Here is an 18,374-nt window from a genome sequence, read left to right as displayed (position 1 = left end):
TCCCAAGCCAACCTAGTCAATATGTTCTGTCCTTGTCTCCCACAGCCAAGCCCTTGCTCATTCCCTATCTTGTGTCTGGAACGCCCTCCTCTTTGACATCCAAACAGACCACAGCTCTCCCCATTTTCAAAGCCCTTTTGACCATAAGGGCTCTAGACCCCTCCTTTAGACTGTAAACTTCTTGTGGGCAAGGAACCTATCTATGAACTCTTTTACAATGTACTCTCACAAGCATTTAGTACAGTATTCTGCAGCCAGTAAACGCTCAATAAATAATAATAATAATGACGGTATTAGGTGCTTACTACACGCCAAGCACTGGGGTAATAATAATAATGGCATTTATGAAGCATTACTATGTGCAAAGCACTGTTCTAAGCGCTGGGGGGATACAAGGTGATCAGGTGGTCCCATATGGGGCTCATAATCTTAATCCCCATTTTACAGATGAGGGAATTGAGGCACAGAGAATTGAAGTGACTTGCCCAAAGTCACATGGCTGACAAGTGGCGGAGCTAGGATTAGAACCCACGACCTCTGACTCCCAAGACCGGGCTCTTTCCACTGAGTCAGGATTAGAACTCATGACCTGACACTGATTCTCAAACCCAGTCATCTCTAGGAGTGCTTCTTCCAAGCAATCGCTAATCTTTTTTTTTCCGTTTGGTATTTGTTAAGCGCTTACTATGTGCCAGGTACTGTACAAAACGCTGGGGGTGGATACAAGCAAATCGGGTTGGACACAGTCCCTGCCCAACATGGGGCTCACTGTGTCAATCCCCATTTTACAGGTGAGGGAATTGAGGCCAAGAGTATTGAAGTGACTTTCCCAAGGTCACACAGCAGACTCGTGGTGGAGCTGGGATTAGAACCCAGGACCTTCTGACTCCCAGGCTTGTGCTCTATCCCGTCAGATTACTTCATCTGAGTTGGTAGACACATTTCCTGATCACAGTGAATTTACAGGCTATAGGGGGAGACAGACATTAATATAAAGAATTTATAATATAATATATAGTAGAAACATAAGGCCTTTCGATACCTCACCCTTCTTTTAATATTAGCTAAGAAATTAGAAACCAAACAGTTGGAGAAAAATATGGAGCAGTGGCATATGTAATGCAAAATCCAGTAGTCAAATAATAAATTACCTTTCTGCCTGCAGAATTAAACTAACAGTTCCTTCTTTGAGGTCAAAGATAAGTGGCGTATTCCAGTTTTTTGTTCTAAAATAGAAATAAAATTAACACCGATTAAAATGTAAAAAATACAAAGTGATAAAAAATTAAATTCAACATTCCATAGAGCCAGCTCAATTTATATAAGCTTTTATGATATACACCCTCTTGATTGGCATGGAGGACTAATACCCATGTGTCATTTTGAAATCAAGTTTTTAGATTACAGCACTTTAGGCAGCTTGATTTTAAGATTGGGGTAAGATTTAATCGATTCCATTCTTAGAGAATAGCTTCCTGGAAAAAGATCTACAAAAGTTAATGATCGCAGTTTAGATGGCCCAGGTTGGATACTTTAATTTGTTTTGTACAGTGCCTAGAATAACGACACTGAATGTGAGTCCTTGATAAATGCTATTTAATGCTATAATGTAATATGTTCAAAGAATGGATTGCCATTTAAGCATTTTCATTGGTATTACTATGATCACACGTGAGTAAGCAATTATATCAAACAGAAATAAGGGAACAACTGCAAACATTTCACTTTACTTTTACTCCCCCGTCAATTTAGAAAGCTAAATACTATACACAACTTAGTTTCACTAGGCAAATGTTTTAGGTTATGACATTTCCCCAAACTTACATGGATCGAATTTAATGGGATTCATGAATTTAATTGAAAATTTTTCAATATACACAACTCTCCTTATAAGAGGGGGGTTTCAAGGGGAAACAGTCTCTTCCCCTAATCCTAGCCCTTCCCCACATTATGGTCTAGGTGCAAAATCACAGAATTGTGGTTGGAGAAGACGCTTCGTTTCTGATTTTTCAATCCCTTTGGTTTCCTTTTCTGAATGGAGGGTAGGAAGGTATGATTGGCTGTCTCTTTCTGTCCCCCCACGGAGGTCCTTGGGCACATTCTTTGGCAGAGGAAAGCCAAAAACAGCCCATTTCCAGCTCCGAGAAGGGGGCTGCAGGGGAAGAGTTTCAATTGCAAGGTTAGAAAATAGGAATGCCCTCGGCCTTAGAACTTGCAACTTTGAGTCAAATAACTCTTGACCCAAGCCAAAAAGAGAGGAATAATAATAATAATAATAGCATTTGTTAAACACTTACTATGTGTCAAGCACTGTTCTAAGTGCTGGGGGGATGCAAGGTAATCAGGTTGTCCCACATGGGGCTCACAGTCTTAATCCCCATTTTCCCGACGAGAGAACTGAGGCCCAGAGAAGTGAAGTGACTTCCCCAAAGTCACACAGCTGGCAAGTGGCAGAGCCGGGATTAGAACCCATGACCTCTGACTCCCAAGCCTGTGCTCCTTCCTCTGAGCCACACTGCTTCTCCAATGCGGACGCTGCTTCCTCTGATGCGGAGGAAGCACTCCGATGAAGAAGCAGCAGCATGGCTTAGTGGATAGAGCATGGTCCTTGGAGTCAGAAGGATCTGGGTTCTAATCCCAGCCCCGCCACTTGTCTGGTCTGTGATCTTGGGCAAGTTACTTCACTTCTCTGTGACTTAGCTACCTCATCTGCTTTAATTCTATTTGTTCTGACGACTTTGACACCAGTGTACATGTTTTGTTTTGTTGTCTGTTTCCCCCTTCTAGACTGTGAGCCCGTTGTTGGGTAGGGACCGTCTCTATATGTTGCCGACTTATGCTTCCCAAGCGCTTGGTACAGTGCTCTGCATACAGTAAGCGCTCAATAAATACGATTGAATGAATGAATAAAGCGGGGCTTGGTGGATAGAGCAGGGGCCTGAGAGTCAGAGGAACCTGGGTTCTAATCTCATCTCCACCACCTGTCTGCTGGGTGACCTTGAGCAAGTCACTTCACTTTTCTGTGCCTCAGTTAACCTCATCTATTAAATGGGGATTGAGCCTGTGAGCCCCATGATGGCCAGGAACTGCACCCACCTGATTTGCTTGTATCCACCCCAGTGCTTAGTGTAGTGACTGGCACATAGTAAGTGCTTAACAAATACCATTATATATTGAGTGTTTGATGTGGGGAATCTAGCAAATACTAGAGATATTAGTATCCAGTAATCAGTCAATTGCATTTATTGAGCACTGACTACATGCAGAGCACTGTCCTAAGCTCTTGGGAGAGTACAATATGACAGGGTTGGTAGACACATTCCTTACCTACAATGACCTAACAGTCTAGAAGGGGGAGAGAAACATTAATATAAATAAATTAAAGTATGGATATTCATTCAGTGATATTTATTGAGAGCTTACTGTGTTCAGAGCACTCTTCTAAGTGCTTGGGAGAGTACAAAATAGCAATAAACAGACACATTCCTTGCCCACAACGTTGTACATAAGTGCTATGGGACTGAGGGAGGGGTGAATAAAGGGTGCAAATCTGAGTGCAAGGGCAACACAGAAAGGGCTGGGAGAGGAGGAAATGAAACTGGGGAAGCCCGCTTTCTGTCTGTCTAGTAGTTGCTAGATGGAAGGCTCCTTGAGGGCAAGAATTTTTTCAAAAAATACTGTTGAATAATTGATAATATCTGAGATCAACCTGATTTTTGTTAATATGTTTTGTTGTCTGTCTCCCCCTTCTAGACTGTGAGCCCGCTGTTGGGTAGGGACCATCTCTATATGTTGCCAACTTGTACTTCCCAAGCGCTTAGTACAGTGCTCTGCACACTGAATGAATGAATGGAGATTAAGAGTGTGAGCTTAATAATGATGGCATTTATTAAGCACTTACTATGTGCAAAGCACTGTTCTAAGCGCTGGGGAGGTTACAAGGTGATCAGGTTGTCCCACAAGGGGCTCAGTCTTCATCCCCATTTTACAGATGAGGGAACTGAGGCACAGAGAAGTTAAGTGACTTGCCCGAAGTCACACAGCTGACAATTGGCAGAGTCAGGATTTGAACCCATGACCTCTAACTCCAAAGCCCATGCTCTTTTCACTGAGCCCCGCTGCTTCTCAATAATGATGGCATTTATAAAGTGCTTGCTAAGTGCAAAGCACTGTTCTAAGTGCTGGGGAGGTTACAAGGGGATCAGGTTGTCCCACAGGAGGCTCACTGTCTTAATCCCCATTTCACAGATGAGGTAACTGCAGCACAGAGAAGTTAAGTGACTTGCCCAAAGTAACAAATGACAACTGGCGGAACCGGAATTTGAACCCCTGACCTCTGACTCCAAAGCCCGTGCTCTTTCCACTGAGCCACGCTGCAGTAGTAGTAATAAGACAGAGTCTCCGATTAGAAACAACATCATCATCATCATCAATCGTATTTATTGAGCGCTTACTATGTGCAGAGCACTGCACTAAGCGCTTGGGAAGTACAAATTGGCAACATATAGAGACAGTCCCTACCCAACAGTGGGCTCACAGTCTAAAAGGGGGAGACAGAGAACAAAACCAAACATACTAACAAAATAAAATAAACAGAATAGATATGTACAAATAAAATAAATAAATAAATAGAGTAATACATATGTACAAACATATATACATATATACAGGTGCTGTGGGGAAGGGAAGGAGGTAAGAAGGGGGGGATGGAGAGGGGGACGAGGGGGAGAGGAAGGAAGGGGCTCAGTCTGGGAAGGCCTCCAACAACAGGCAAGCCTTGGGCCTGGAACAACAGGATGGAGAACCTGCATGGTGGATTTGATTCTAGTGGTTGGTACAGTCAGTAGAGGCTCAATAACTACTCTTCCTACTACTGCGGGAATGATGCAGCACCTCCTCTGCTCTCTTCCCTCTGCCAGTCCTGTTCTCACGGGGGCATGGAGCGCCTTGAGCGAGGAGGCCGGCAGGCAGACAGACACACGATGCAGAGCACACACTGAAATGTTGCACCCACAAGACCCATTCCCGGCCCAGATGGCAACAGCATAGTGCCGACCCTGGGAGGTAACGCCACGGCCCGGAAAGTGGTTGTCTCGTTGGCCCGGTATTTTTCAGGATTCCCCCAGGGCCCCTTCTCCTTAAAGAATGCCCAAAAGTCTTCACCGCTGATGGAGCTACAACCCAGGCCCGGGCTGTTTCACTGGATCACCTAGCATCTCAAGAAGCAGCATGGCCTAGCGGATAGAGCCCGGGCCTCCAAGTCAGAAGGACCCGGGTTCTAGTCCCGGCTCTGCCACTTGTCTGCTGTGTGATCTTGGGCAAGTCACTTCACTTCTCCGTGCCTCAGTTCCAGCATCTGTAAAATCATCATCAATCGCATTTATTGAGCGCTTACTATGTGCAGAGCACTGTACTAAGCGCTTGGGAAGTACAAATTGGCAACATATAGAGACAGGCCCTACCCAACAGTGGGCTCACAGTCTAAGAGGGGGAGACAGAGAACAAAACCAAACATACTAACAAAATACAATAGAATAGATATGTACAAGTAAAATAAATAAATAAATAGAGTAATAAATATGTACAAACATATATACATATATACAGGTGCTGTGGGGAAGGGAAGGAGATTGAGACTGTGAGCCCACGTGGGACAGGGACTGAGTCCTACCCGATTTGCTTGTATCCACCCCAGCACTTGGGATAGGGCCGTGCGTATAGCAAGCACTTAACAAATACTATAATAATTATTATTAATACCACAACTACAGCTACAAAATGAACTGATTTGATTTCACTTAACAAATACTATAATAATTATTATTAATACCACAACTACAGCTACAAAACGAACCGATTTGATTTTTACCTCCGCTCTTCTTCAACAGAGGCTTAAGACTTCCAAAATATTTTAAAAGAAAACAGAGGGATGAAAGCTGTGAAAAATTAACCTCTTTGGATATTCAAAATCTGATGACTGTTTCACCATGAAATATTGCCGTACCTCAAACACATTAGTCATGCTGCACAGGGTGAAGGTAACACTCATTTTCCAAAAAAATAAAATAAAATAATCCCTAACCCTCATGTTTCTAATCATTACAAATGTTTTCCAGGTTTGTTTCAATCTAACAAAAGGGAGATTGCCAATTAGTTCTGCTTGGGGTAATATTTCCGGATCAGCTAAATCCATTTGTTTCAGTCTGCGCAGACTGGGATTTTTGGCCGAGGGACTGTGCTCGCCTGCATGGCTGGGCCCAGGCACTGCAGATGGTTGCTGACGCAAGATATCTGAGCCTTTTGCTGCTATCTCTGGGCCCTGAGTTGAGTTTTCCTGCCTCTCTCTAAGATTTAAAACTCCATGCCCTTCTGGCTATACCTCGATCTTGTCTTTCATGCCGGAATCCCTTGTCCAGGTCCTCCTTCCAGCTCCGAACTCCCTTTCCCCTTCATATTGAAAAAACCATCCCTTTCTCCATCTTCAAAGATCTGCTCAAATCACATCTCCTCCAAGAAGTCTTCCCCAACTAATTCCCCCACTCTGTGCCTTGGCCCTCTCTTCTGTGTTGCCTATGCACTCGGCTTTGGACGGTGGAATTGATTCTAGTAGTTGGTACACCAATCAATCGTATTTATTGAGCGCTTACTGTGTGCAGAGCACTGTACTAAGCGCTTGGGAAGTACAAGTTGGCAACATATAGAGACAGTCCCTACCCAACAGTGGGCTCACAGTCTAAAAGGGGGAGTCAGAAGAGGCTCAATAACTACTATTCCTACTACTACAGGAATGATGGAGCACTTCCTATACTCTCTTCCCTCGACCAGTCCTGTTCTCACTGAGGCACAGAGCGCCTTGCAATCAATCAAACAATGGTATTTATTAAGTGCTTACTATGTGCACAGCACTGTACTAAGCATTTGGGAGAGTACAATATGCACCCTCCCCTAGCTCGACGGCATTTATGAGCATATCCATCTGCAATTTATTTTAATGTCTTTACCCCCGCTATTTAGTCTGGAAACTCCTTGTGTGTAAGGATCGTTTACACCTACGTTGTTGCATTGTACTCTCTCAAGCGCTTAGTACAGTGCCCCCCCCACAGTAAGTATTCAATAAATAGCACTGATTGATTGATTGAGCCTATACCTGGGACTCTGAAAGCCTGAAGAAGACTGGCATTCCTCCTTCCCAGTCTCTTCCAGCAACTCAGATGTTTCTCTGGCTTCTACATCTCCTCAGCCAAAAAGTCTGGTCCCAAAGTCTGCAGGGGACCAGGACGCTAAAGGGAAATTTCACGGGATCAAGAGTTTAATCAAGTCAGCTCTTACAGAATTTAAATTATGTTCAGGAAAGTCGGGGGAGAAATTGGGCTGGTAAATGAATCTCTGTCTAACCCAGGTGAGATGAACTTGAATGCACAAATCCTAAATACGTAAGAAATGCAGGATCCTTACGAGAACACATAACACTGAAGAGAAGTTGAAACAACCAAGTGCCCGTAGTTCAAAGAAGCTTTAATGACTCTATCACGAAATTCCAGTAAATCCACTGCATCATTAAGGACATTTCGAACCTAAAACAGCAAGAGTAGATGGTTAAAATTAGTTGTTCGCTGAAATCGAAAGGCAGTAAAAATCAGCAAACAGAGAAGTGTTCTGATCAAGATGGATGCAAACGGTGATGGGGAAAGAGGAAACCCTTGATGCCAGGTGGTGGATAGCTTTCCCATTTGCATCCTGAAAGCTTCAGGGGATGCCTATTTGGCTCCCCTGGGAAGTTGCCTTGTCCTCCGGCATGATGTCACATGGACACCCAACCCCTCATCTCCACCAGCTCTGACTCCCACCTGCTGTGCCCTTCTACCTTTCCAGCCGGATAAATTGGCAAGTGTTAATCTGTAAATCATTTAAAAGCTGTACCTACCTCCTCATTATTCTAGAAGTACTATTTCTGCTCTTTAGGTACCCCTGAAGAGATATGCAGAGTACTCTCAAAAGCCATCCGCTCATATTGAATACCAAAACAGAAAGTCGGTCAGTGATCATCCACAATACATTTCTAGTCATAATACTATAATTCACTATTTTGAAATTTAAAGTATGGAATATTTTTTAACCATTAACACAGGCTACTTTTCGATTTCAGAAAGCATCCCTATCACTTCTTGAAAGGGAGGTTCCATTTGGAAAATTCTGGCTCTAAGATCACAATGTCCCTACCCCCTTCCCCTCCCCACAGCACTTGCGCATAGTTGTACATATTTATTACTCTATTTTATTAATGCTGTGTATATAGCTATAATTCTATTTATTCTGATGGTACTGACATCTGTTTACCTGTTTTGTTGTCTGTCTCCCCCTTCTAGACTGTGAGTGTCCCTATATGTTGCCGATTTGTACTTCCCAAGCGCTTAGTACAGTGCTCTGCACACAGTAAGCGCTCAATAAATGACTGAATGAATGACTGTTCCAAATTCCTCTGGTGGGAAAGGGCAGTAGAAGCGAGATCCTTCCCAGGAAAGTGTTTGGCTTTTCAGAGCTGCATCACCTCCTCCCTCTCCATTCCCAACCCCCCGACCCAAGTTCTTCCTTCTCTGGGAGGAGGGGAAAGAGGAGAGGGAGAACGGTTCTCCAGCTAAAATTTGCAGTCCCCATGGCTTTATTATTGTTTACCTCCTTTTAGTCAATTCAATCGTATTTACTGAGTGCTTACAGTGTGCAAAGCACTATACTTGGAAGAGTACAATACGACAACAGACAGACACATTCCTACTTACCACAAGCTTCCCAACCACTCTGAGGTTGGGAACCATGTCCACTCTGAGAACATGGACCAATCTGAAAAAAGCTCCATGAATGGGTAAGAGCCACTCTCTCTCCTTCCATTCACGGGAAGGTTGAGGGGTGCTTCCAACTCCGTCGCTTAATGGACATTTGTACTGGTATCTGGAAATACCAAAGATAGTGCCTGGGGCTGTTTCTCAAGCCCTCTCTCCTGGAATGTTTTTTCCCCATCAACCTGGCAAATCACTACTCTCCCCATCTTTAAGCCCATCTGAAATCACATCCTTTCCAGGAGGTCTTCCCTGTTAATCGCTCGTCTTCCCACCCAACATTCCCCCAACTAGCACTTCAGCACTTCCATATCACCTAACGACTTGTTATTACCCCATCATGGACCTTATATACATATCTTTATACATATATACATATCTTTATATCAATATACAAATCTCTCGCTCCGTCCCTCCTCCCCTCCTTAACATCCATCTTCAACCGCTCACTCTCCACTGGTTCCTTCCCCTCTGCCTTCAAACATGCCCACGTCTCACCCATCCTAAAAAAAAACCCTCTCTTGACCCCATCTCCCCTTCTAGTTATCGCCCTATCTCCCTCCTACCATTCCTTTCCAAACCCCTTGAATGAGTCGTCTACACGCGTTGCCTCGAATTCCTCAACACCAACTCTCTCCTCGACCCACTCCAATCTGGCTTCCGTCCCCTACATTCCACGGAAACTGCCCTCTCAAAGGTCACCAATGACCTCCTGCTTGCCAAATCCAACGGCTCATACTCTATCCTAATCCTCCTCGACCTCTCAGCTGCCTTTGACACTGTGGACCACCCCCTTCTCCTCAACACGCTATCCAACCTCGGCTTCACAGACTCCGTCCTCTCCTGGTTCTCCTCTTATCTCTCTGGCTGTTCATTCTCAGTCTTCTTTGCGGGCTCCTCCTCCCCCTTTCTGTAGGGGTTCCTCAATGGTCAGTTCATGGTCCCCTTCTGTTCTCTATCTACACTCAGTCCCTTAGTGAACTCATACACTCCCACGGCTTCAACTACCGTCTCTACGCTGATGACACCCAAATCTACATCTCTGCCCTGCTCTCTCTCCCTCCTTCCCGGCTCACATCTCCTCCTGCCTTCAGGACATCTCCATCTGGATGTCTGCCCGCCATCTAAAACTCAATATGTCCAAGACTGAACTCCTTATCTTCCCTCCCAAACCCTGTTTTCTCCCTGACTTTCCCATCACTGTTGACGGCACTACCATCCTTCCCGTCTCACAAGCCGGCAACCTTAGTGTCATCCTCGACTCTGCTCTCTCGTTCACCCCTCACATCCAATCTGTCACCAAAACCTGCCGGTCTCACCTCCGCAAGACCGCCAAGATCCGCCCTTTCCTCTCCATCCAAACTGGTATGTTTGGTTTTGCTCTCTACCTCCCTCTTTTAGACTGTGAGCCCACTATTGGGTAGGGACTGTCTCTATATGTTGCCAACTTGTACTTCCCAAGCGCTTAGTACAGTGCTCTGCACACAGTAAGCGCTCAATAAATACGATTGATGATGATGATGATGCTGCTACCCTGCTGGTTCAATCTCTCATCCTATCCTAAATGGATTACTGCATCAGCCTCCTCTCTGATCTCCCATCCTCCTGTCTCTCCCCACTTCAATCTATACTTCACGCTGCTGCCCAGATCATCTTTGTGCAGAAACGCTCTGGGCATGTTACTCCCCTCCTCAAAAATCTCCAGTGGCTACCAATCAACCTACACACCAGGCAAAAACTCCTCACCCTCAGCTTCAAGGCTGTCCGTCACCTCGCCCCCTCCTACCTCACCTCCCTTCTTTCCTTCTACAGCCCAGCTCACACCCTCCGCTCCTCTGCCTCTAACCTCCTCACCGTGCCTCATTCTCACCTGTCCCGCTGTCGACCCCTGGCCCATGTCCTCCCCTTGGCCTGGAATGCCCTCCCTCCGCACATCCGCCAAGCTAGCTCTCTTTCTCCCTTCAAAGCCCTACTGAGAGCTCACCTCCTCCAGAAGGCCTTCCCAGATTGAGCCCCCTGCTTCCTCTCCCCTTCCCCTCCTCCCCCTCCCCATCCCCCCCGCCCTACCTCCTTCTCCTCCCCACAGCACCTGTATATGTTTGTACATATTCATTACTCTATTCATTTTACTTGTACCTATTTATTATTCTATTTATTTTGTTAATATGCTTTGTTTTGTTGTCTGTCTCCCCCTTCTAGACTGTGAGCCTGCTGTTGGGTAGGGACCGTCTCTATATGTTGCCAACTTGTTCTCCCCGAGCACTTAGTACAGTGCTCTGTGCACAGTTAGCACTCAATAAATACGATTGAATGAATGAATGAATGGTGGTAATTTTTAAGCATTAGGGTAGATAACAAGGTAATGAGGTTGTCCTTTGTGGGACTCACAGTCTTAATTCCCATTTTACAGATGAGGTAACTGAGGCACAGAGAAGTTAAGTGACTTGCCCAAAGTCGTACAGCAGACAAGTTGTGGAGCCAGGATTAGAACCCACATCCTCTGACTTCCCAGCCTATGCTCTTGCCACTGGGCCGTGCTGCTTCTCCGTATCTAAGGGTATGACTGCATCCAAAAATAGAAATGATTTTTCTGCCTCACCAGGAAGCCACTCCGGCTCTCCTCCTCATCCCCAAGGGTCCTCCATCCCCACCTGCCCCGTGGCTCAGTGGAAAGAGCACGGACTTTGGAGTCAGAGGTCATGGGTTTGAATCCTGGCTCTGCCACTTGTCAGCTATGTGACTTTGGGCAAGTCACTTAACTTCTCTGGGCCTCAGTTACCTCATCTGTAAAATGGGGATGAAGACTGTGAGCCCCCTGTGGGACAACCTGATCACCTTGTATACCCCCAGCGCTTAGAACAGTGCCTTGCACATAGTAAGCGCTTAATAAATGCCATTATTAACACCCCGGCAGGCCCGAGAATGGCAGCCGCAGCCTGGCACCGCCTCTGAAAACACTGGGAAGCGGGCGGGGGCTGCCACTACAGTGGTCACTGTCTGACTGTCCAACTCTGAGCCTACCTATAATGATTTCTTCTACTTGCAACCGAATCAAATGTCTGTAAACGTCTTTTCCATTTGGTTTTTCTAGTTCTATTCCTTATTCAAGCTATCAGTGAAAACAAAGGTGCATATCCTTGGAAAAGACAATTTCTAGACCTGGGAAGGAGTTACCAAATCCAGTATATCTAGAGCACTAATTCTATTTTGCAGTGTATCTCTCACTGGGTCCAACGCTCAGTAATTCAGTGTAATTGATAGGAGAAAATCAGCAATGCATCTGATAGTCACACCTCTCAGCCCCATAACACTTAGGTACATATCTGTTGTCGCGAGTCCCCCTAGATTGTACCAATCAGGACCTTCCTGGACCGGGGGAGCCTTGGTGACACGGAGTAAAGTCAAACCACACCTCTGTTCACCAAGGTTACTGGAGAAAGTTTTTTACTTAATTTTACCAGCGTGCAAGGGAGTGATACAAACACACTCTCACTCCACTCCACCGAGAGTCCAATACCAGTCTGCTGGTCAAGGGAGTCCGTTCTGCCGAGGCTTCTTCCCAGTGCTGAGAAGCAGCGTGGCTCACTGGAAAGAGCCCGGGCTTCGGAGTCAGAGGTCATGGGTTCGAATCCCGACTCCGCCACATGTCTGCTGTGTGACCTTGGACAAGTCACTTAACTTCTCTGAGCCTCAGTTACCTCATCTGTAAAACGGGGATTAAGACTGTGAGCCCCACGTGGGACAATGTGATTACCTTGTATCCCCCCCAGCGCTTAGAACAGTGCTCTGCACATAGTAAGCGCTTAACAAATGCCATCATTAAGTGCTGCTCTCCTGCTGCTTCTCCTCTTTCCTGCGCGCCTTTGTGTGTTTTCAGGGCTGCTTTCCATGTGATCCCGTGGTTGGGTAGGAACCGTCTCTCTATGTTGCTGATTTGTACTTCCCGAGCGCTTAATGCAGTGCTCTGCACACAGTAAACGCTCAACAAATACGAATGAATAAATGAATGTGCTGCAACGTGCCTTATTGCTGCTTCTCTGCATGCATCCTGTGCGTGCTCCTTCGCGATTCAAAGCGAGCGCCTTTTATCTGCCTTAGGCGTCACAGCTGTGGCTCTACGGGGCAGTCGTTGATCGGTCCAGGCCCGTTACCAGGTAGAGCAGGGCAAGAAGGCCACAACTCCCTCCATGCTCCGCCTCAACAGGCTCGTCCTTCTTGTTGTTCGTGGGAATCACAAACAGTCCCTAACAAGGCAGCTTGTTGCGGGCTCACCACATCTGTAACTTATTTTAAGGTCCATCTCCCAGGTAGACTGTAAGCTCCTTGTGGGCAGGGATCATGTCTACCAACCCCATGGTATTGCACTTTCCAAAGCGTTTAGCTCTGCACATACTAAGCACTCAATAGAGACCACTGATTGATTGATTTGAGCCGTGAGAGGTCATTTACATTTCTTTAGCTCAGTATCCTTTCCAATCTGCCCCCGTCTTTTATGTTATCTTAGTGTTTTGTTTTACCACTCTCTATGTGCCTGTCACCAGTCCCCGCTTCCCACCTTATATTTTTAGATTGGGGGCCCTGAGGGCCCAGGACTGTGTCTATTCCACTGATGTATTTCTTCCCGGTGCTTAGTACAAGGCTCTGCACACAGTAGGTGCTTAATAAATACTATTACTATGACTACGTCTTCCCAAGAATCTAGTACAGTGCACCACACCAAATGGGCTCTCAGAAAATGCTGCTACTACCACTATTAGGTATCAGTACCTTAGTAACACTACTTTAATAGTGATGGTCGGTTTGGCTGCTATTTCCACAGCACTGAGACCCTTAATGCCAGATTTTATGTTTATTTTCATTAGCCTGAATGTCAGATATAGGCTAATGCAAAAAGAAACAGGGGCAGAATTTTCAATTTTCCATGCTGTACAGAAAATGACTTCTATACTTTTCTTAATCCAAAGAAGCTATCATGGAGGAACAGGGGAATTAGGTAATACTCATATTAGTAGAAGAGGGTTTACGTGTCTTGGAAATTCAACCCCCATAATCACGTTTTGCACGACTCCCTTAGCAACTTAAATAAATGCAGTTCTTAGGAATATTTTATTGGCCAAAACCAATAATCCTATTAAAAAAGGTATCAAGTGTGATTATGAATTAAGTAAATTCTACAATGATGAAAAAACTACAGTTAGCCAGTGTTGCAGAAAATCATGATGATTTCAAATTTTTCACACTTAACTGACAAACACACATGATATATCTACACCCATATAATTATGAATGCATAAAGATCCAGCATTGCCCTCCTCTATGCAATCCATTCCTTCTGGTTAATTTCATTATTCACAGAAAAATTTTATGTGCAAGAAATTCTGGGACAAAAACCATAGGTAAGCACGATTTCATTTTAATTCTATATACATTAGAGTTGTGCAGTAACAAGTAAATTACAGAAACTGGGATCAAGACTATTTCAGATAAATGACCAAATTTACTTTTATAATAATAATAATAATAATGGTATTTATTAAGCGCTTACTATGTGCAAAGTACTGTTCTAAGCACAGGGGAGGTTACAAGGTGATCAGTTTGTCCCACGGGGGGGCTCACAGTCTTCATCCCCATTTTACAGATGAGGTCACTGAGGCACAGAGAAGTTAAGTGACTTGCCCAAAGTCAACAGCTGACAATTAGCATAGCCGGGATTTGAACCCCTGACCTCCGCCTCCAAAGCCCGTGCTCTTTCCACTGAGCCACGCTGCTTCTCGTTTTATAATTTTGGACGTTCCGATACCCTAGTTTGTTATCCATACTTTCCTTTTTTTTTTCCCAATTTACCTATATTAGATTAGATGATATATTTTTTAATAGATGACCATTTCATATCAGTGTTTTACTGTTACCATAAATAATCCAGAACTTGAAATCCAGTCTATTCTCCCATAATACAGAGAAGTGGTATGGCTTAGCGGATAGAAAACAGGCTTTGGAGTCAGAAGGACCTGGGTTCTAATCCCAGTTCTGCAACTTGTCTGTCGCGTGACCCTGGGCAAGTCACTTCACTTCTCTGGGCTTTAGTTACCACATCTGTAAAATGGGGATTATACGTGGTCTATGTCCACCCTGGTTAGCCTGTATCTTCCCGAGGGCTTAGTATAGTGCCTGGCACATAGTAAACACCTAATACAAGGAAAAAATACAGGAATTGTGTTAATCAAGTCCTGTTTAAGTACTCTCACCCCACATCTCTCCTTGCATGCACACAAATGTTTTTCTCTGACACCATGTCGCATTCTATGCAGACTCACACTGGAACTGCTGTGTGACTTTGGACAAGACATAACCTCACTGGCCCCAGCTGCCTCATCTTCAAAATGAGGATAACATGGCTTTTCTCCTTATAATAATAATAATAATAACAACAAGAAGAATGGTATTTGTTAAGCGCTTCCTATGTGCCAAGCACTGTTCTAAGCACTGGGGTAGATATAAGGTAATCAGGTTGTCCCATGTGGGGCTCACAGGCTTAATCCCCATTTTACAGATGAGGTAACTGAGGCACAGAGAAGTTAAGTGACTTGACCAGAGTCACACAGCTTTCTCGCAGAGACTGTGAATGCTATGTGGGACAGGGACCGTGTCTGATCCGACAGCCTTTTATCTACTGGAGTAAATACAAACAATCATTACAGAGATATTATTATAAGAATGTTCCCTAATTATACTGTCACAGTCTATACAAAATGAGTAATGGAATTGTGGTATGGCAAAATTGCCCGTAATCTGAAAGAAAAAAGACTTTAGATCATACCTGCATGGTCCTTCTTTTGGTTAATGTCACTTCAAAGTTCTTCCATTCCCAACGCTGCTCCACAACATGAGCAAAAACCACTTGTCCATTTCCACAAGCTCCTGCTATTTGGGTCCCATCTACTGACCAGGCAATATTGAATATGCTGCCTGTATTTGGCTTCTCTAAAGCATATGACCACTGAAGAAAAACAAAGAAATATGCTTATTAAATTTATTTTGAGGATGTGTGAACAAGTTATTTATTGAAATATATCTAAATTCATTCATTCAATCGTATTTATTGAGCGCTTACTGTGTGCAGAGCACTGTACTAAGCACCTGGGAAGTACAAGTTGGCAACATATAGAGACGGTCCCTACCCAACAACGGGCTCATGGTCTAGAAGGGGGAGACAGACAACAAAACAAAACATGTGGACAGGTGTAAAGTTGTCAGGACAAATAGAATTAAAGCTAAATGCACGTCATTAACAAAATAAATAAATCTATACACACATCTACATGTGTGTACAGAATCAATCAATAGCAATTACTAAGTGCTTATTTGCAGAGCATTGTACTAGCATTTGGGAGAGTACGACAGACTTAGTACAACAGTGTAGTACAATAGAACTGAATTATAATACAACAGAATTAAAATTGAAAGAATAAAAATGACATTTTGCTACTTTCACAAAGATGCTCATTTTCTTATAAAATATTGAGTTGTAGTACAAACAGCTGGACAATTCCCAGTTCCATGTAAAATGCACTCTTCATTATTTTCAACATTTTTTTTCCCTCGGGTTCCTTCTCTCTACTGTCATGCATCAAACAAAAATTCCCACCTATTGCCTTTAAGCCTCCCTCTCCAGCTGCAACACTGCTCTCTACATTATTGGCAAGCCAACAATCAATAAATCATATTTACTGACTGCTTACTGTGTGCAGGGCACTGTACTATGCGCTTGGGAGAGTACAACTCAGCGATATAACAGACACGTTCCCTGTCCACAAGGAGTCTAGAGGGGGAGACACACGTTAATATGTATAAAGAAATTTACAGATAATGTAAATAAGTGCTGTGGGGCTGGAGGAGGAGGGTGGTGAATTAAGGGAGCAAGCCAGGGTGATGCAGGAGGGAGTGGGAGAAAAGGAAATGGGGGCTGAAGTCAGGGAAGGTCTCCTGGAGGAGATGTGCCTTCAATAAGGCTTTGAAGGGTGGGGGAGGTAATTCTCTGTCGGACACCAGAAGGGCGGGTGTTCCTTGCTAGAGGCAGGATGTGGGCGAGGGGTAGGTAGTGAGATAGACAATACCTGGATGGGATAGAGGAGAAGTAGAATAATAATAATAATAATAAAGATGGTATTTGTTAAGCGCTTACTATGTGCCAAGCACTGTTCTAAGCGTTGGGGTAGATACAAGGTAATCAAGTTGTCCCACATGGGGCTCACAGTCTGAATTCCCATTTTACAGATGAGGTAACTGAGGCACAGAGAATTTAAAGTGACTTGCCCAAAGTCACACAGCTGACAAGTGGTGGAGTCGGGATTAGAACCCATGAGAACCCCTCTCCATTCCCCCCCATCTTACCTCCTTCCCTTCCCCACAACACCTGTATATATGTATATATGTTTATACACATTTATTACTCTATTTATTTATTTAACTTGTACATATCTATTCTATTTATTTTATTTTGTTAGTATGTTTGGTTTTGTTCTCTGTCCCCGTTTTAGACTGTGAGCCCACTGTTGGGTAGGGACTGTCTCTATATGTTGCCAACTTGGACTTCCCAAGCGCTCAGTACAGTGCTCTGCACATAGTAAGCGCTCAATAAATACGATTGATGATGATGACCTTCTGACTCCTAAGCCCAGGCTCTTTCCACTGAGCCACACAGAGAAGAAGAACAAGGCCCTGTAGTGGGAGAGAAAATTAATCAGGTGATGCTGCTTGGATTACCACTTCTCTGTAACGCTCTGCTCGGTTCCCTTTCTGAGGACTATATTTAAGTAATCCATGACGACATTTATACAGCACTTACAGTGGATGAAGTGCCTGAAGAACCATTCGAAATGCTCAAAGAATGCATGAAAAGTAATTCAGATAGGAACTCTCTAGCAGTTGCTAGCAAAGCTCTGGAAATCTACCTGCTGATGCCAGCTATCTTATCAGGTTAGGTTTTCTTTGTTTTTTTACTTATCCTCTAGTCTCTTCTTTCAAAGAGAGTAGGAGAAGCAGCATGGCCCCGTGGCAAAATGGCGATAAAGACTGGGACAGGGACTGAGTCCAACCCAATTTCCTTGTCATCTACCTCAATGCTTAGAACAGTGTGTGTGGCACAAAGTGCTTAGCAAATACCATAATGATGATGATAATCATTAATAAAACTGTGTCCCGACTACATGGTTTTAGGAAGATCTGACCCTAAAATGTTGAGCCCACTTAAACCCTCATTCTTTTTTTCTTTCAAATCTGCCTATCCATACTGCCCAAAGCAGTTTTTTAGTTTTTTTGCACTAGTTTCATCCCTGTTGCCCCGTGGCTTTGAGGACCAGGTCAAGGACGCTGGTCAGGACCAGTACAGCAGTGGAAGGAGAGGCCAAAATAACAACTCCAGTAATAACAACAATAATTATGGCATTTGTAATGCATTTACTATGAGCCAAACACTGTTCTAGGTCTGGGGAAGGCACAAGAAATATCATCAGAGCAGACACAGTCCCTTATCCCATATGG

The 18,374-nt window shown here is 44.3% G+C and overlaps 1 protein-coding gene across 3 annotated transcripts in view; it reads right to left on the bottom strand.

Annotated features, from left to right (window-relative positions):
• IFT80 (intraflagellar transport 80) overlaps nucleotides 1-18,374 on the bottom strand; it is a 184,130-nt gene that overhangs the window by 48,514 nt on the left and 117,242 nt on the right. For all 3 annotated transcript variants that reach the window (XM_038749271.1, XM_038749279.1, XM_038749289.1), the window contains 3 exons: nucleotides 15,652-15,831; nucleotides 7,456-7,574; nucleotides 1,152-1,226 (listed from right to left, as the gene is read on the bottom strand). In XM_038749271.1, coding sequence (XP_038605199.1) covers nucleotides 1,152-1,226; nucleotides 7,456-7,574; nucleotides 15,652-15,831 — 374 coding nt within the window. The remainder of the gene's footprint in view (nucleotides 1-1,151; nucleotides 1,227-7,455; nucleotides 7,575-15,651; nucleotides 15,832-18,374) is intronic.

Source organism: Tachyglossus aculeatus, chromosome 1 (assembly GCF_015852505.1).
Source record: "Tachyglossus aculeatus isolate mTacAcu1 chromosome 1, mTacAcu1.pri, whole genome shotgun sequence".
In the NCBI taxonomy this organism is placed as follows: Eukaryota; Metazoa; Chordata; class Mammalia; order Monotremata; family Tachyglossidae; genus Tachyglossus; species Tachyglossus aculeatus.
This window is presented reverse-complemented; position numbering and strand designations above follow the sequence as displayed.